The following is a 20,875-nucleotide window of genomic DNA, read 5'->3' as shown; positions in this document are numbered from 1 at the left end:
TCAGCATGGGTTTATGAGAAATCGCTCCTGTCAAACCAATCTAATCAGTTTTTATGAAGAGGTAAGCTATAGGCTGGACCACGGTGAGTCATTGGACGTGGTATATCTCGATTTTTCCAAAGCATTTGATACCGTGCCACACAAGAGGTTGGTACACAAAATGAGAATGCTTGGTCTGGGGGAAAATGTGTGTAAATGGGTTAGTAACTGGCTTAGTGATAGAAAGCAGAGGGTGGTTATAAATGGTATAGTCTCTAACTGGGTCGCTGTGACCAGTGGGGTACCGCAGGGGTCGGTATTGGGACCTGTTCTCTTCAACATATTCATTAATGATCTGGTAGAAGGTTTACACAGTAAAATATTGATATTTGCAGATGATACAAAACTATGTAAAGCAGTTAATACAAGAGAAGATAGTATTCTGCTACAGATGGATCTGGATAAGTTAGAAACTTGGGCTGAAAGGTGGCAGATGAGGTTTAACAATGATAAATGTAAGGTTATACACATGGGAAGAAGGAATCAATGTCACCATTACACACTGAATGGGAAACCACTGGGTAAATCTGACATGGAGAAGGACTTGGGGATCCTAGTTAATGATAAACTTACCTGGAGCAGCCAGTGCCAGGCAGCAGCTGCCAAGGCAAACAGGATCATGGGGTGCATTAAAAGAGGTCTGGATACACATGATGAGAGCATTATACTGCCTCTGTACAAATCCCTAGTTAGACCGCACATGGAGTACTGTGTCCAGTTTTGGGCACCGGTGCTCAAGAAGGATATAATGGAACTAGAGAGAGTACAAAGGAGGGCAACAAAATTAATAAAGGGGATGGGAGAACTACAATACCCAGATAGATTAGCGAAATTAGGATTATTTAGTCTAGAAAAAAGACGACTGAGGGGCGATCTAATAACCATGTATAAGTATATAAGGGGACAATACAAATATCTCGCTGAGGATCTGTTTATACCAAGGAAGGTGACGGGCACAAGGGGGCATTCTTTGCGTCTGGAGGAGAGAAGGTTTTTCCACCAAAATAGAAGAGGATTCTTTACTGTTAGGGCAGTGAGAATCTGGAATTGCTTGCCTGAGGAGGTGGTGATGGCGAACTCAGTTGAGGGGTTCAAGAGAGGCCTGGATGTCTTCCTGGAGCAGAACAATATTGTATCATACAATTATTAGGTTCTGTAGAAGGACGTAGATCTGGGGATTTATTATGATGGAATATAGACTGAACTGGATGGACAAACGTCTTTTTTCGGCCTTACTAACTATGTAACTATGTAATGCATATGGATTTTAGCATATCTTCAAGTCACTTCCGCATAGCTTAGTTAATGTGATGTAGTTACGGTGTCCGCAATTGCTGGAGTGCATATGCTTTCCACTGTGGATGTTCATCACTTATGGTTTAGCCTGGGGAAGTGATGTCACTCCCCCGGCATTATTAAACAATACACACATTCAGAGTAGAGCACACATGAGTAGGGATGAGTGAATGAATGAAATATTCCAGTTGTAAATCTTTATTCATTACATAGTGGAATATGTTGAGAACAATAAAACCTAAAAATTATCACCGTAAATCACAACTAATATCCCACAGAGGTCTGGAGTTGGAATGATGCTCAATATCAAAGTGGAAAATTAAGTTACAGGCTGATCCAACTTCAGTGGAAATGCCTCAAGACAAGGAAATGATGCTCAGTAGTGTGTGTGGCCTCCACGTGCCTATATGACCTCCCTACAATGCCTGGGCATGCTCCTGGTGAGGCGGCAGATGGTCTCCTGAGGGATCTCCTCCCTGACCTGGACAAAAACATCCGCCAAATCCTGGACAGTCTGTGGTGCAACGTGACATTGGTGGATGGTGCGAGACATGATGTCCCAGATGTGTTCAATTGGATTCAGGTCTGGGGAATGGGTGTGCCAGCTTCAATGCCTTCATCTTGCAGGAGCTGCTGACACCCTCCAGCCACATGAGGTCTGGCATTGTCCTGCATTAGGAGGAACCCAGGGCCAACTGCACCAGCATATGGTCTCACAAGGGGTCTGAGGATCTCATCTTAGTACCTAATGGCAGTCAGACTACCTCTGGTGAGCACATAGAGTGCTGTGCGGCCCTCCAAAGAAATGCCACCCCACACCATTACTGACCTACTGCCAAACCGGTCATGCAAAAGAATGTTGCAGGCAGCAAATCACTCTCCACGGTGTCTTCAGACTCTGTCACATGTTTCACATGTGCTCAGTGTGAACCTGCTTTCATTTGTGAAGAGCACAGGGTGCTGGTGGTGAATTTTCCAATCCTGGGGTTCTGTGGCAAATTCCAAGCATCTTACACGGTGTTGGGCTGTGAGCACAACCCCCATCTGTGGATGTCAGGCACTCAGACCATCCTCATGTAGTCGGTTTCTAACCGTTTGTGCAGACACATGCACATTTGTGGCCTGCTGGAGGTCATTTTGCAGGGCTCTGACAGTGCTCCTCCTGTTCCTCCTTGCACAAAGGCTGAGATCCTGCTGCTGGGTTGTTGCCCCCTCCACATCTCCTGGTGTACTGGCCTGTCTCCTGGTAGCGCCCCCAGCCTCTGGACACTACGCTGACAGACACAGCAAACCTTCTTGCCACAGCTCGCATTGATGTGCCATCCTGGATGAGCTGCACTACCTGAGCCATTTGTGTGGGTTGTCTCATGCTACCACGAGTGTGAAAGCACAACCAACATTCAAAAGTGACCAAAACATCAGCCAGAAAGCATTGGTACTGAGATGTGGTCTATGGTCCCCACCTGCAGAACCACTCCTTTATTGAGTGTGTCTTGATAATTGCCAATAATTTCCATCTGTTGTCTATTCCATTTGCACAACAGCATGTGAAATTGATTGTCAAACAGTGTTGCTTCCTAAGTGGACAGTTTGATTTCACAGAAGTTTGATTTACTTGGAGTTATAGTCTGTTGTTTAATTGTTCCCTTTATTTTTTGAGCAGTGTATATATATATATATATTCCATTATTTGGAATTGGAGGTATATATACCATATGCTCACTGTGAGTTCCCCAATAACCATTCTTCTAGTGGAAGCAGCCGTGGACTTGTCCATTGCTTGTCAGTCTATTGTGTAATTGTCCTGACCATTGGATTCAGCAGAGTTGAGTCCCCTGAAGAAGTGGTGACGACGGAGGGATCTGTGCGACCCCCCTTCCCCCCGCACTCTCCTCTTTAACAACTACTTAGGCCCTATCAGACTTCTGTGCCTGATGCAATTATCTGTAGTATGGTAAAACACGCTGACCATTTTTTTTGTGAATCGATCACAAATTGGTTGAATTTGCCAGAGCCTGTGAATTTCATATAATTCAATTCAATTTGATTTGCATCAAAATGATTTGCTTATCTCTAGTTCTTATAATTGTGGCCTTAACAAATATGTGTTTTACAGTGAGCGATTTAAAATAAGAGTTTTTTATTGAAAAAAGGTTATTTTTCAACTATTTGTAGGGGCTGAAATTTTTAAATTGTAAGGAGGCTAATGGCCATGTAATTGATGGGAGGTATGTGTCACAGAGATGGCTGCTCTCTGTGATGTAACCCAGAGTATTTTCTTTAGTGCATGTAAGCACTAAAATGTTGTTTGGTGCACCTGGGTCCGGGTTGTGGGTAGCTATGAGAGATGGGTGGATCTGGCTACCCACATACCTCACTTCTGGGTGAGGTTACAGCCTATATAATGGAGGCTGTTGTTTGGCACATGGGCTGTGTGTTGTGAGGGAGAAGGCCTCCTGTCTGTGGCTCCAGGCCGATCCTGAGTGCTGGACATTACCCCAGCCTGTGTACCCACAGGTCTGGCAGAGCAGAGCCCTGCTATGGACATTTATGCTTTGTTTTTTTGCCTGATCTAAAGGCTGTTTACCTTTTGTTTGTGCTTCTGCATTTATAAAGCAATAAACCCACATGAATGTTTAAAGGAACGTGCCTCCTGTTTTCCTCCTGTCACACCCAAGTGAGTTTAACACCTACAACATTTTAATTCAAATTTTAAAAAAAATATGACCTTCATCTTTTTTTGTGTCCCTCCAGGTGACATTATGCCAGTAGCCACCATCCTATTGCTCTTCAAGACTTTTCAAAACATTCGGAGAGCCACAGGTTGGAGACCAATGACCTACACCAGCAACTTTTATTTTTATTTTCTTTTATTAGGAATCTCTGTCAAATCAGGAAGAAATTGTGGAGAAGAAACACAATGATTCTTTGGCCATGTTAAAAAAACAGGTATAAAAAACATGTTCGATGTGATTCTCTTGTTGACATTTAAAGAGGTCTTATACCTACTGTAATTTGTGCACAAAAAAATAGCAGGTCCCTTACGGTTATATACGTGTTCAGACCTGTATACAAGACATTGATGTGGAAATGCCACAAAGCTTTTATGCCAGTACAGAGAGGCAGAAAAGGTGATCATGAGACTAAGGCTACTTTCACACTAGCGTCGGTACGGGGCCGTCGCGCTGCGTCGGACCGACGTACCGACGCATACTGTGCAAGCGCCGCACAACGGGGGCAGCGGATGCTGTTTTTCCACGCATCCGCTGCCCCATTGTGAGGTGCGGGGAGGTGGGGGTGGAGTTCCGGCCGCGCATGCGCGGTCGGAAATGGCGGACCGTCGGCACAAAAAAACTTTACATGTAACGTTTTTTGCTGCCGGCGGTCCGCCACAACACGACGCAACCATCGCACGATGGTTGCGACGTGTGTCAATACGTCGCAATGCGTCGCTAATGTTAGTCTATGGGGAAAAAACGCATCCTGCAGACGACTTTGCAGGATGCGTTTTTTCGCCAAAACGAAGCATTGCGACGTATGCAAAAAAATGCCAGTGTGAAAGTAGCCTTAAATGGATAAATACTTCCAAACCTCTTAAAAAATGTATGCGATTATATACACTGAAAATCATTTCCAAAGGTCGTAGATTAAAAAGGGTTAATGGATTTTCCATCTCCGCAATTGATCACACTGTGATCATTGGGGTTCTACTGCTAAGACTCCCAAAGATGCTGATAATGAATCTTGTTATTATGCTGTGGTACTTTCAAGCATTATCCCCATACAGCAGTATTAATTGCCACTAGCAGTGGATGGAGCTACAGCTCAACTCTATTCAAAGTAGAGATATGATTTATGTAATCTACTAAAATCTATATACCGTATATATAAATGAGTGTATGTGTGTGTGTGTGTGTATCGATGATGATGTCATAATGGTTTCCATGGCGATGATGATATCATAAAGGTTGCCATAGCGAAGCTGATGTCATAATGGTTGCCATGGCGATGATGATTTCATAATAGGTTGCAATGGTGACGGTGATGTCATAATGGTTGCCATAGTGACAATGATTTCATAATAGGTAGTAATGGTGACAGTTATGTCATAATAGTTGCCATGGTGACGATGATGTCATAATGTGTATATGGGCACGGAACTATGGGATGGAGGATGTGTGATGGGTATATGGGCATGAGACTATGGGATGGAGGATATGTATGATGGGTATATGGGCACGAGACTATGGGATGGAGGATGTGTGATGGGTATATGGGCATGGGACTATGGGATGGAGGATATGTATGACAGGTATATGGGCACGGGATTATGGAATGGAAGATGTGTATGATGGGTATATGGGCATGGGACTATAGGATGAAGTATGTGCATAATGGGTATATGGGCACAGGACTATGGGATGGAGGTTATTTATGATGGTTATATGGGCACAGGACTATGAGATGGAGGTTATGTATGATGGGTATACAATGCCTTGCGAAAGTATTTGGCACCGTGGAACTTTTCAACCTTTTCCCACAAATCATGCTTCAAACATAAAGATACCAAATGTAAATTTTTGGTGAAGAATCACCAAGTGAAACACAATTGTAAAGTTGAACAACATTTATTGGTTATTTTAAATTTTTGTGGAAAGTCAAAAACTGAAAAGTGGGGCGTGCAATATTATTCGGCCCCTTTACTTTCAGTGCAGCAAACTCACTCCAGAAGTTCATTGTGGATCTCTGAATGATCCAATGTTGTCCTAAATGCCTAATGATGATAAATATAATCCACCTGTGTGTAATCAAGTCTCCGTATAAGGCCGGTTTCACACGTCAGTGGCTCCGGTACGTGAGGTGACAGTTTCCTCACGTACCGGAGACACTGACACACGTAGACCCATAAAAATCAATGCATCTGTTCAGATGTCATTGATTTTGTGCGGACCGTGTGCGGACCGTGTCTCCGTGTGCCAAACACGGAGACATGTCAGTGTTCGTGGGAGCGCACGTTTTACACGGACCCAATAGAGTCAATGGGTCCGCGTAAAACACGGACCTCACACGGACATTCTCCGTCTGGGGTCCGTGTGCGTGCCGGAGACAGCGCTACAGTAAGCGCTGTCCCCCCCACATGGTGCTGAAGCCGGTATTCATATCTTCCCTGTAGCAGCGTTTGCTATAGAGAAAATATGAAGAATAGTGTTAGAAATAAAGATTTAGGTGTCCGCCGCCCCCCCACCCCCTGTGCGCCCCCCCCCGCTGGTCAGAAAATACTCACCCGGATCCCCCGTCGGCAGTCGCTCCTTCCTGGTCTGGCCGCGGCTTCTCTACTGTATGCGGCCGATTACACTCATGAATATGTGGCTCCACCTCCAATAGGGGCGGAGCCGCCTATTCATGAGTGTAAATGAGCGGCCCCACGTGACCGCATACAGTAAGCCGCTGCCAGACCAGGAAGGAGCGACTGCCGACGGGGGATCCGGGTGAGTATTTTCTGACCAGCGGGGGGGCGCACAGGGGGTGGGGGGGCGGCGGACACATGGATCTTTATTTTAAACACTATTCTTCATATTTTCCCTGCAGCAAACGTTGCTGCAGGGATGATATGAATCGCAGCTTCAGCACCATGCAGAGTGGGTACCACACGCTCCGTGTGGTACCCACTCGCCATACGGGCGGCACACGTGTGCCGCAGGTATGGCCTCCGTGAGTTCCCAGGCACACGGACACGGATAACTCCGGTACCGATTTATTCCGGTACCGGAATTATCTGGACGTGTGGGACAGCCCTAAATGCTCCTGCTCTGTGATAGTCTCAGGGTTCTGTTTGAAGCACAGAGAGCATCATGAAGACCAAGGGACATGACAGGCAGGTCCGAGATACTGTTGTGGAGACGTTTAAAGCCCGATTTGGATACAAAATTATTTCCAAAACTTTAAACATCCCAAGGAGAACTGTGCAAGCGATCATATTGAAATGGTAGGAGTATCATACCGCTGCAAATCTACCAAAACCCAGCTGTCCCTCTAAACTTTCATCTCAAACAAGGAGAAGACTCATCAGAGATACAGCCAAGAGACCCATGATCACTCTGGATGAACTGCAGAGATCTAAAGCTGAGATGGGACTGTCTGTCCATAGGACAACAATCAGTCGTACACTGCACAAAACTGGCCTTTATGGAAGAGTGGCAAGAAGAAAGCCATTTTTCAAAGATATCCATAAAAAGTGTCATTTAAAGTTTTCAATAAGCCATCTGGGAGACTCACCAAACATGTGAAAGAAGGTAATCTGGTCAGATGAAAACAAAATCAAACTTTTTGGCAACAATGCCAAAAGATATGTTTGGCGTAAAGGCAACACAGCTCATCACCCTGTACACACCATCCCCACTGTCAAACATGGTGGTGGCAGCATTATGGTTTGGGCCTGCTTTTCTTCAGCAGGGACTAGGAAGATGGCTAAAATTGATGGGAAGATGGATGGAGCCAAATACAGGACCATTCTTGAAGAAAACCTGTTGGAGTCTGCAAAATACCTGAGACTGGGACGGAGATTTGTCTTCCAAGACAATGATAAAAAAAAACATAAAGCAAAATCTACAATGGAATGGTTCACAAATAAACGTATCCAGGTGTTAGAATGGCCAAGTCAAAGTCCAGACCTCAATCCAATTGAAAGTCTTTGGACAGAGCTGAAAACTGCTGTTCACAAACGATCTCCATCAAACCTCACTGAGCTCGAGCTGTTTGCCAAAAAAGAATAGGCAAGAATTACAGTCTCTCGATGTACAAAACTGATAGAGACATACCCAAAGCGACTTGCAGCTGTAATCACAGCAAAAGGTGGCGCAACAAAGTATTACGTTAAAGGGGCTGAATAATATTGCACGCCCCACTTTTCAGTTTTTGAATTTCCACAAAAATTTAAAATAACCATTACATTTCGTTCAACTTCACAATTGTGTTCCACTTGTTGTTTATTCTTCACCAAAAATATACATTTGGTATCTTTATGTTTGAAGCATGATATGTGGGAAAAGGTTGAAAAGTTCCAGGGGGCCGAACTCTTTCGCAAGGTGCTGTCTGGTGAACGGGACTTTGGGATGGAGGATAATCATAATTTGTTACAAATAACCACAGTTAGTTACTAATGCCCGGGCAACGCCTGTCTCTTCAGCTCGTTAAATATAAAAAGCATTGGAAAACATATCTATATCCTTTGCTATGCAATAGTATGTTTCTTTCAATATCATACACACTTAAACCAAAACTCTTGCTTTCAACTAAAGACAAAGCACATATACACTATTGTCATTAATAAAAATAGATTGAGTTCAGGAGCTGAGAAAACAAAACATTAAAGAAGCACTTCCATGAAGTTATTTTTTTTTAACTAAATTTGTGCATATGTGTAGTGCATACTCAGCTACCGCATCCTTCTCTGGGATCTAGCACTGTTCTGCTCCTCTACGCTCTATACATTTAAATCTATTTTATAATTCAAGTCTATGGAGCCTTGTTCTGTTCTACACTTAAATTGTAAAAAGCCACATCTGGGTCACATAGGGCACCGAGTGACCTTGAGAGTCTGAAGAGAGGTGACGTCAGTAAGAAGAGGAGGAGACTGGCGCTGCATACTGGAGAAGACTGATAAGTGAGTATATTAACTCACAGACACACACTACATGTACAGTACAGACCAAAAGTTTGGACACACCTTCTCATTTACAGATTTTTCTGTATTTTCATGACTATGAAAATTGTACATTCACACTGAAGGCATCAAAACTATGAATTAACACATTTGGAATTATATACTTAACAAAAAAGTGTGAAACAACTGAAAATATGTCTTATATTCTAGGTTCTTCAAAGTAGCCACCTTTTATTTTGATGACTGCTTTGCACACTCTTGGCATTCTCTTGATGAGCTTCAAGAGGTAGTCACCGGGAATGGTTTTCACTTCACAGGTGTGCCCTGTCAGGTTTAATAAGTCATCATTACTTTAAGAAATGAAGGTCAGTCATTCCGAAAAATTGGGAAAACTTTGAAAGTGTCCCCAAGTGCAGTGGCAAAAATCATCAAGCGCTACAAAGAAACTGGCTCACATGAGGACCGCCCCAGGAAAGGAAGACCAATAGTCACCTCTGCTTCTGAGTTTATCTGAGTCACCAGCCTCAGAAATCGCAGGTTAACAGCAGCTCAGATTAGAGACCAGGTCAATGCCACACAGAGTTCTAGCAGCAGACACATCTCTACAACAACTGTTAAGAGGAGACTTTGTGCAGCAGGCCTTCGTGGTGAAATAGCTGCTAGGAAACCACTGCTAAGGACAGGCAACAAGCAGAAGAGACTTGTTTGGGCTAAAGAACACAAGGAATGGACATTAGATCAGTGGAAATCTGTGCTTTGGTCTGATGAGTCCAAATTTGAGATCTTTGGTTCCAACCACCGTGTCTTTGTGCGACGCAGAAAAGGTGAACGGATGGACTCTACATGCCTGGCTCCCACCGTGAAGCATGAAGGAGGAGGTGTGATGGTGTGGGGGTGCTTTGCTGGTGACACTGTTGGGGATTTATTCAAAATTGAAGGCATACTGAATCAGCATGGCTACCACAGCATCTTGCAGCGGCATGCTATTCCATCCAGTTTGCGTTTTGTTGTACCATCATTTATTTTTCAACAGGACAATGACTACAAACACACCTCCAGGCTGTGTAAGGGCTATTTGACCAAGAAGGAGAGTGATGGGGTGCTACGCCAGATGACCTGGCCTCCACAGTCACCAGACCTGAACCCAATCGAGATGGTTTGGGGTGAGCTGGACCGCAGAGTGAAGATTGTTGGAAGCCCATTCCCAGTGACTACCTCTTGAAGCTCATCAAGAGAATGCCAAGAGTGTGCAAGCAGTCATCAAAGCAAAAGGTGGCTACTTTGAAGAACCTAGAATATAAGACATATTTTCAGTTGTTTCACACTTTTTTGTTAAGTATATAATTCCACATGTGTTAATTCATAGTTTTGTTGCCTTTAGTGTGAATGTACAGTTTTCATAGTCATGAAAATACAGAAAAATCTTTAAATGAGGTGTGTCCAAACTTTTGGTCTGTACTGTACCTATATACAAATTTAGTAAAAAAAAAACCTTAATGGGAGGGCTTTTTTAAGGTCAGCATTACTCCCAAGAGAATTGCAGAATGCTGGGAAAGCTACACAGCTTTTGTGGTGTTATCTTCATCGATACTCTCTCGTAATACAACTTTTTAAACTGCTAAAGACAGGAAATTGTGAACAAATGTGCACTTTGCATTATGCAAAATCCTAATATATTAGTAAATTATGTGAGTTTGAGATTATTGTTTTATGTATTCTATTTTCTATTATAGATGCAGGCAAAGATGTGCTTTATTGAAGAGGAAAAAGTAAGTTATAACAAAATGTTTAGCAAAATAAGTTATCCTTAAATATATACTTTTCACATTTTTAGAATAGATCGCTGCTTTGGATTATTCACAGTTGCAGAAGTGTTGCAGAAAGTTATGCAAGCTGTGAACCTACCCTATTGATTCTGTTACATGGGAATGACTCTTTTTCAACATTCTAGTTTGTCTTTTTTTTTTAAGAGTGTTCACTAGTAGTGTTGAGCGATACCTTCCGATACTTGAAAGTATCGGTATCGGATAGTATCGGCCGATACCCGAAAAATATCGGATATCGCCGATACCGATACCCGATACCAATACAAGTCAATGGGACACAAGTATCGGAAGCTATCCTGGATGGTTCCCAGGGTCTGAAGGAGAGGAAACTCTCCTTCAGGCCCTGGGATCCATATTCATGTAAAAAATAAAGAATTAAAAGTAAAAATATGGATATACTCACCCGTCCGGCGGCCCCTGGACATTACCGATGTAACCGGCAGCCTCTGTTCCTAAGAATGAGGAGTTTAGGACCTTCGATGACGTAGCGGCTTGAGATTGGTCGCGTGACCGCTCATGTGACCGCTCACGCGACCAATCACAAGCCGCAACGTCATCGCAGGTCCTAAACTCCTCATTCTTAGGAACGGAGGCTGCCAGTTAGATCGGTAAGGTCCAGGGGCCTCCGGAGGGGTGAGTATATCCATATTTTTTATTTTAAGTCTTTATTTTTTACATGAATATGGATCCCAGGGCCTGAAGGAGAGTCTCCTCTCCTCCAGACCCTGGGAACCATACACTGGGTACTTCCGATTCCAATTTCCGATATCACAAAAATATCGGAACTCGGTATCGGAATTCGGATACCGCAAGTATCGGCCGATACCCGATACTTGCGGTATCGGAATGCTCAACACTATTCATTCACTATTTTTTATTTTAACTCTTTATTTTTTACATGAATATGGATCCCAGGGCCTGAAGGAGAGTTTCCTCTCTTTCAGACCCTGGGAACCATCCAGGATAGCTTCCGATACTTGTGTCCCATTGACTTGTATTGGTATCGGGTATCGGTATCGGCGATATCCGATATTTTTCGGGTATCGGCCGATACTATCCGATACCGATACTTTCAAGTATCGGAAGGTATCGCTCAACACTAGTGTTCACCACATCACACTGAATAATACCGAAGTCTTTCACCCTTTGACATAATCTTTTCTGGCTTTGCACATGTACATAATAATGGGTTATCTGATAGTAGAAAAAAATAATTAATAAAAAATGTAATTTTAAATAAATTTCAAAATATCTTTATTTGGCAAATTATACTTGTTTTATCTAGGTAGTCACTGGCACAGTGTATGAAGGGAGATATACAGTACAGACCAAAAGTTTGGACACACCTTCTAATTTTAAGGGAAGGTCCCGCAATTTTGTTTTTGTATTAAAAATTATTGTTTATATAAACAATTATTTTTAATACATAATTAATTTTTTTAACTTTAATAACTTTTTTTATTATTAATTATTTTTGCAGCCACTGGGCGCCGCCATTTTGCTTTGTAGGAGTGTAAGGCCATGTGCACACTTTGCGGCATCCTCTGCGGGTTCTCCTGCAGCGGATTTGATAAATCTGCAGGGCAAAACCGCTGCGGTTATCCCTGCAGATTTATCGCGGTTTGTTCTGCGGTTTCCGCTGCGGGTTTACCCATATACTATTGATGCTGCATATGCAGCAATATGCAGCATCAATAGTAATGTTAAAAATAATAAAAATTGGTTATATACTCACCCTCTGATGTCCCGATCTCCTCGGCGCTGCACACGGCGGTCCGGTTCCAAAGATGCTGTGCGAGAAGGACCTTTGTGACGTCACGGTCATGTGACCGCGACGTCATCACGGTCATGTGACCGCGACGTCACCGCAGGTCCTGCTCGCACAGCAACCCAGACCGGACGGCCGCGTGCAGCGCTGAGATGTGAGTATAGCATTATTTTTTATTTTAATTCTTTTTTTTACAAACAAATATGGTTCCCAGGGCCTGGAGGAGAGTCTCCTCTCCTCCACCCCAGGTACCATCTGCACATTATCCGCTTACTTCCCGCATCGTGGGCACAGCCCCATGCGGGAAGTTAGTGGATCAATGCATTCCTATGGGTGCAGAATCGCAGCGATTCTGCACAAAGAAGTGACATGCTGCGGGTTGTAAACCGCTGCGTTTCTGCGCCGTTTTTCCCGCAGCATGTGCACAGTGGTTTGTGGTTTCCATAGGGTTTACATGTAAATGTAAATGCTATGGAAACTGCTGCGGACCCGCAGCATCAAAATCACCGCGGATCCGCGGTAAAAACCACAAAATGTGAACATGGCCTAAGAGTCCCAGCACGACACTTACACTCTGCAAATATGGCTGTCCTGGGCATAGGACTCAGCAGTCGGCGTCCGACCCCATACCTAGTATTGAGCTGCTCCCTGCTGTGATCTGGCCACGCTTCCTGGGCTGTCTCCACATCACAGCTGCAGACGCAGGAGGTCGGCGCCATCTTTCTTCAGCCCACAGTGTACCTGTGCGTGCTCCACTGTGACTTGAGAGCCATGTTGTTGGAGGGGCAGCTCCATCTGTCTCCCCTTCACACTGTCAGGGGCCATTCCCTATCCTCTTCTCTGCTGCCTGGTGTGTGGCTGTGATCTCTTGAATCCCTAGAGAGGATGAAGTGCTGCGGTCTTTTGTCCTTATCATGCAGAGAGGTAACATGGGGGAGGGGGAGAGTCTCTCTGTGCTGCTCCCGCTCTGCCTCTCACTGCAGCCACTGATCAAGGACATCAGACCGTAGTGTATCTATTACTATACTGTGTGATACTGACTGCTGAACCATGTATGTAATCCTCTGCTGTGTGATACTGCCTGCTGAGCCATGCATCTAATCCTACCCTGTGTGATACTGACTGCTGGTCCGTGCATCTAATCCTATCCTGTGTGATATTGACTGCCGTCCCGTGTATGTAATTCCTGTGTGATACTGAATGCTGAGCCGTGTATCTAATCCTCTCCTGTGTGATACTGACTGCTGAGCCGTGTATCTAATCCTCTCCTGTGTGATACTGTCTGCTGAGCTGTGTATCTAATCCTATACTGTGTGATACTGTGCTGAGCTGTGTATTTATTCCTATACTGTGTGAAACCGACTGCTGACCCGTGTATCTAATCATATACTGTGTGATACTGTCTATTGAGCCGAGTATCTAATCCTCTCCTATGCACTCCTCTCCCCCCTGCATGTCTTTGCCCATTGCACACACAACTCAGTGCGTGCGATAACAGGAGCTGCGGGGGTCATGCTGTATTATGGCATTATGTGTGATCTATATGACTGTATTATATGTGATCTATATGGCGGTATTATGCTTGATCAGTATTGTGGAATGATGTAAAAGCTGTACGACGGTATTATATGAGAACTACATTGTGGGATTATGTGTGATATGTGGCAGTATTATGTGAAAATTATATGGTGGTATTGTGTGAGATGTATGTGGCGGTATTATGTGAGACGTATGTGGTGGTATTATGTGTGATCTATATGGCGGTATTATGTGAGATGTATGAGGCGGCATTATGTGTGATCTATATGGCAGTATTATGTGAGAACACTATGGCGGTATTATGTGAGAACACTATGGCAGTATTATCTTCAAAAAGGGGACCCATTCTAGCGTTGTCCTGGCTGAGCACCTGCACACGAGTCTGCTGTAATAGAGGGGGCAGCATGACCTCCAGTTAGGTGCGGTCAGGGGAGGGTTGGTGAGCCAGCTGAAGAGAGGGGTCTCATTTTTATCATTACTATATGGCTACATTTCCTTCCAAGCGTCACCCCGTACTGCGCCTGTCGTCTCGCTTTCACACATCGCCAGGACAGGATGGAGAAGACAGGAGATGAGGAGGGGAATGGGGTCTTTGCATGCAAAGTCTGGATCAGAACAGGCCATCAATCCACAGAAATGTTTCCTGGATTTCTATCGAGCAGACAAGCAGATGGTCCATCCATGTGTATAAAAGACAGCGCTTTATGTACAATCCCTGGCTGCTCTGCACACCAAACAGGGTGTCCCCCATAGACCAGTATACTGCTCTTCTGAAATACTCTGTGCTGCTGTCACCCTGCTCCCTCCACCATATATATCCTAGAATCCTTGCTACCTGCCATCCTCGGTGACTGTCTACTTGTCAGTATAACTTTGCAATCACCAACAAAATGGCTGCTCACTAGGTTCCTGAATATCATCCTCTTTTATCCCTTAGCAAACACCCAGAAGGGGAGGAGAGGAATGATATCACACACGTCAGCAGACTCCACCCATATTTACTGCAGTGCAGTAATGTGAGCTAATTGTACACAAGGTTTTTGTCAAATTTCAGCAGCTGCTCCCCCTAGTCTGAAAAATTGGGAAAACTTTGAAAGTGTCCCCAAGTGCAGTGGCAAAAACCATCAAGCGCTACAAAGAAACTGGCTCACATGAGGACCGCCCCAGGAAAGGAAGACCAAGAGTCACCTCTGCTTCTGAGTTTATCCGTGTCACCAGCCTTAGAAATCGCAGGTTAACAGCAGCTCAGATTAGAGACCAGGTCAATGCCACAAAAAGTTCTAGCAGCAGACACATCTCTACAACAACTGTTAAGAGGAGACTTTGTGCAGCAGGCCTCCATGGTAAAATAGCTGCTAGGAAACCACTGCTAAGGACAGACAACAAGCAGAAAAGACTTGTTTGGGCTAAAGAACACAAGGAATGGACATTAGATCAGTGGAAATCTGTGCTTTGGTCTGATGAGTCCAAATTTGAGATCTTTGGTTCCAACCACCGTGTCTTTGTGCGACGTCGAAAAGGTGAACAGATAGACTCTACATGCCTGGTTCCCACTGGGAAGCATGGAGGAGGAGGTGTGATAGTGTGGGGGTGCTTTGCTGGTGACACTGTTGGGGATTTATTCAAAATTGAAGGCATACTGAACCAGCATGGTTACCACAGCATCTTGCAGCGGCATGCTATTCCATCCGGTTTTCGTTTAGTTGGACCATCATTTATTTTTCAACAGGACAATGACCCCAAACACACATCCAGGCTGTGTAAGGGCTATTTGACCAAGGAGGAGAGTGATGGGGTGCTACGCCAGATGACCTGGCCTCCACCGTCACCAGACCTTAACCCAATCGAGATGGTTTGGGGTGGGCTGGACCGCAGAGTGAAGGCAAAAGGGCCAACAAGTGCTAAGCATCTCTGGGAACTCCTTCAAGATTGTTGGAAGCCCATTCCCGGTGACTACCTCTTGAAGCTCATCAAGAGAATGCCAAGAGTCAAGGCAGTCATCAAAGCAAAAAGTGGCTGCTCTGAAGAACCTAGAATATAAGACATAATTTCAGTTTCACACTTTTTTGTTAAGTATATAATTTCACTTTTGTTAAGGCAGTCATCAAAGCAAAAAGTGGCTGCTTTGAAGAACCTAGAATATAAGACATAATTTCAGTTGTTTCACACTTTTTTGTTAAGTATATAATTTCACTTTTGTTAATTCATAGTTTTGATGCCTTCAGTGTGAATGAACAATTTTCATAGTCATGAAAAATCTTTAAATGAGAAGGTGTGTCCAAACTTTTGGTCTGTATGTCACTGCGCATACTGCAAACAGTGATGTAGAACCAGAGTATTTTTGCCCCCCAGCACACTACTTGCTGAGAGGGTTAATTGAAAGCTATGTTATGGGATGGTTTTAGTGGACCTTCATAGAACGGGTGGGAGGAGGTTCATTGGATCTCAACCTGCAGAGTCGTGACAGGACCTGTATGATGTCAAGGTCATGTGATCATCACATGGTTTGTTAAATACCTGGACATGAGAGTCAGCCTGTGCTATGCCTTGGGAGAGGAGAATCTCTGATGTGGCCCTCAGAGGAGCTAATGACATTGTGCGTTTCCTGTGGGTGAACCCTGCAGGTAAAATGACTTTTGTGGACTTTGTCTTTATTTTTATTTTACCATTCTGCAAGAAAGGCTTTGTTTATTTTGCTGAACCCTGCTAAGATTTTATGCTGTCCATAATAAACCAGCAGGTGAACTACTACCAGAACCATTTCTGTGTCTACCTTGTGAAGCAGCTGAGTAGGTCAACCGCTTACAGTAGGTAATGACTATAATTCATTGAAATGTGCTATAAACATCTTGTTACAGTCAAATTCATCCTTGTAAGTTCATAATTGAAGATATTAGGGATACTGAGGCTAAGAGGTGGTTACTAGTGATGAGCGAGTGTGCTCAAGTTTTCCGAGCATGCTCGGGTGTTCCTGTTTGCTTAGGAATCCCCACATGTATTCAGGCTGTCTAGCAGCCGCAAATCATGCAGCTGCGGGGACTGAAGCATAATCTACGTTCACACCCGAGATACTTAGAGAACATGCTTGGAAAACTTGAGTGACGAGCACACTCGCTCATCACTAATGGTTACTCACTCGGCTGTTCATGATGTCTTTCTGGTCCAATACTGGAGATTCAAAGGGTGACAAGGTAGAAAGAGTCTGCTCACACTGCTGCTCACTCTGTCTGGTCTAATACTGGAAAACCAGGAGTGCTGAGGTAAGAAGATGAGGATTATGCTGCTGTCAACCCTATCTTTCTGATATATTTGTGGAGCTATCAGGGGTACTGTGGTAAGAAGAGTCTGCTCAATCTGCTGTCCATCCAGTTTTTCTGATGTAATGCTGGAGATAGTAAGGGTGCTTAGGTAAGGAAAAGATGCTCACACTGTTGTCCATTCTATTTTTCTGATCTAATTCTGGAGACAGCAGGTGTGCTGAGTTAAGATGAGCGAACTTGTTCAGAAAACGTTCGCCAATCTCAAATTTGGCATGAACATTGCACATTTGGATTAGTGTTCAGATTCCCTAGCGTTTTTCCTCTAAATCTGCAAAATTCGTCCATAGGTCGATAAATTATCAGGGCACAGAAACCATTCACAAAGTCCAGGCACAAGGGCTTTTGTCATTGGCTACAGAAGTCACATGTCCCTCTCCATATGAAGAGCGGACTTGTTGTTTTTACGCCATTTTGTCAGTGTAACAGAGCAGAGAGGCTGCTTCTGCTGCTGCAAGTAGTCAGATAGTTCAGATAGATAGGATGCTGTGAGAAATTGCCCTTACAGCATCTAAATCTAATAGTGTGGGGCAGAGACCAGGCCACATTTCAGAATCTAACTAGTTTGTGCTAATATTGTTGGCCAGCCAGGAGTCCACATTTCCGAATCTAAATCCTTTCTGCTGATAGTGTGGGCCATACATCAGGCTACATTTCAGGATCTAAATAGTTTGTGCTAATAGCATTGGTCAAAGGCCAGTTCACATTTCAGAATCTAAATAGTTTGTGCTAATAGCGTTGGCTAGACACCAGGCCACATTTCAGAATCTAAATCATTTCTGCTAAAGTGTGGGCCATACGCCAGGCCACATTTCAGAATCTGAGTCATTTGTGCTAATAATGTGGGCCAGACACGAGGTCACATATCAGAATCTAAATCATTTGTGCTAATAATGTGGGCCAGACACCAGGCCACATTTAAGAATCTAAATCGTTTGTGCTAATAGTGTGGGACATACACCAGGCCACATTTCAGAACCTAAATCGTTTGTGCAAATCGTATGGTCCAGCCAGGAGTCCACATTTATGAATATGAATCCTTTCTGCTAATAGTGTGGGCCATACACCAGGCCACATTTCAGAATTTAAATCGTTTGTGCTAATAATGTGGTGCAGCCAGGAGTCCACATTTCTGAATCTAAATCCTTTCTGCTAATAGTGTGGGCCATATACCAGGCCACATTTCATAATCTAAATCATTTGTGTGAATAGTGTGGGCCAGAGACCAGGTCAAATTTCATAATCTAAATAGTTTGTGCTAATAGCGTGAGCCAGACACCCTTCCACATTTTCCAATCTAAATACTTTCTGGTAATACTGTGGGCCATACACCAGCCCACATTTTAGAATCTAAATGGTTTGTGCTAATAGTGTGCTCGATCCAGGAGTCCACATTTCTGAGTCTAAATCCTTTCTGCTAATAGTGTGGGCCAGAGACCAGGCCACATTTCAGAATCTAAATCGTTTCTGCTAATAGTGTGGGCTATATAACAGGCCACATTTCAGAATCTAAATCCTTTCTGCTAATAGTGTGGCCCAGACACCAGAACACATTTCTGAATCTGAATCCTTTCTGCTCATAGTGTGGTGCAGACACACTGTCTCAGCAAATAATTGTTGATTGTTAAATTATTGATAGGTGACTGACAGGACTGGGCCTATGGTTAAAAGTGGAGAAGGGTACATCCAACATGAGTGGGAAAAAGCAAGGTAGTAGTGGAAGGGGAAATAGACTTGTGTGCAAGGTGTACGTGGGTTATGTGATAATGCTACTGAAATCTCTACTGAACAAACACCATCTCATCCTATCCAAAGTCTATTTTTCTAGACGGGCTACTCAACTCCCTTTCTTTGGAAGCCGCACAGCGGTCACCTTGTAGATGAGATCAAGAAGAACATGTGCTACAGTGGATGGCAAGTGACCTCTCCTCCTCTTCCTCCACCTGAACATCACAAACAGTACACTCCTCAAAGGTGGCTCCCCAACTACCAATTATTTGCCCCCGTGTCACAACTCTCCAACCGCCCCACTGACTGTGGGGAACCAAAAATGGGTGAGTCTGCAGAGCTGTTCACACATTCTATTCCATGGGCATCAGAAGCCTGCTCCAAAGATTTACAGACTCAAGAGGAGGAAAGCATCTGCACAGATGCCAAAAAAAAATTTCAGTTGGATCCGGGGTTGGACAAAGTAGGTTCAGAGCAGAATCCAGACCCTCTTCACCAGATGTTAACCCCCCAGGGTTTGGATGTGATACTGATGAGAGTCAGATACCTGAGGCACATGTGGACTGTACTGTGCTGTCAGAGCAGGAAGAAGAGGAGGACAGTGACTCTCAGGGACAGGGAGAGAAGTGGGAGAATGAAGGATAATGATGAGGTTGGTGTGAATAGCTGAGTTGCTAAGCAGAGGAGGTGGAAGAGAAAGACGATGATGTTACGTTGCAGCTTGCCGTACAGACACGGAGTGATGTAAAAATAACTAGCACTGCATCCTCAGCCACAACTCTGGCTGTGGCCAGCAGTGGTCGCAGGTCTGCAGTTCGCAGGGGCAGCAAGAGTTGCCTAGCCTAAACATTTTTTGAGACCACAAAGGATGACAACTCTTATCTGCCAACTTTGCAAAAAAAATGACTCGGTAGAAGCTAAAAATTGCAGTAATTTGATTGCTACATGCATGAACTAGCACATCAGCGATCAACATGTGTTTGTCTGTGAATCTCACTACACTGAAATGCGGCCTAGCAGGCCTCACCAACCACCAGCCGTCGCATCAACCACATCTGCTGCTTCTTCGTCCTCCATCACAGTGGCAAGTGTTCTCACACAGGTTTCTGGCCTCAGAATCTCCACTTGCTTACACCCTACAGTCGGGGTTACTGAGAGCCCATTAGCTGTTATGGAAGTGGAGATGCCTGCTGTTTTTGTTTCACCAAGCGCACCACATATTTCTTAATCCATCATAAAATCTCTTCCTACACCGCAATAACAGTCCAGTAAAACACAAAAATTGAGCTTGGATTAAGTTAGCATACATGCAGCATATAAACGCATGTTCACATTGGCTATAATGCACACAAAACCTACAAGAAACAAAATGAGCAAAAAACCCTGCTGTAACTAAATAAGTAAAAAGCAAGTGCATTTAAATAACTCAGGATTCTTAGTGAGTCGTCCACCAGCATACCTCCCAACTTTTGAAGATGGGAAAGAGGGGCAAAGTTTGTGGCGCGCAAAGCGCGCCGTGGCAAATTTTAGGCCACGCCTCTGACCACACCCATTCATAATTAGTCACACCCATATCCACGTCCCAACCACACCCATTTAGCACTGCCGATCACACTGTTTCATATACAATAATTATAAACAAAAAAATATGGCCACACAGTGCCCCATACTGTATAATGAACACACATGATGCTCCATA

The 20,875-nt window shown here is 44.0% G+C and overlaps 1 protein-coding gene across 1 annotated transcript in view; it reads left to right on the top strand.

Moving 5' to 3' along the window:
- The window catches only part of CCDC73 (coiled-coil domain containing 73), a 1,082,716-nt gene that overhangs the window by 500,087 nt on the left and 561,754 nt on the right, over window positions 1-20,875 (top strand). Inside the window, exons 4-5 of the mRNA XM_077281634.1 lie at window positions 4,213-4,284; window positions 10,732-10,767. Of these exons, the coding sequence (XP_077137749.1) occupies window positions 4,213-4,284; window positions 10,732-10,767 (108 nt within the window). The remainder of the gene's footprint in view (window positions 1-4,212; window positions 4,285-10,731; window positions 10,768-20,875) is intronic.

Source organism: Ranitomeya variabilis, chromosome 2 (genome assembly GCF_051348905.1).
Source record: "Ranitomeya variabilis isolate aRanVar5 chromosome 2, aRanVar5.hap1, whole genome shotgun sequence".
Taxonomy (NCBI): domain Eukaryota; kingdom Metazoa; phylum Chordata; class Amphibia; order Anura; family Dendrobatidae; genus Ranitomeya; species Ranitomeya variabilis.
The sequence above is the reverse complement of the archived record's forward strand: the minus strand, read 5'-3'. Positions and strand labels throughout refer to the sequence as shown.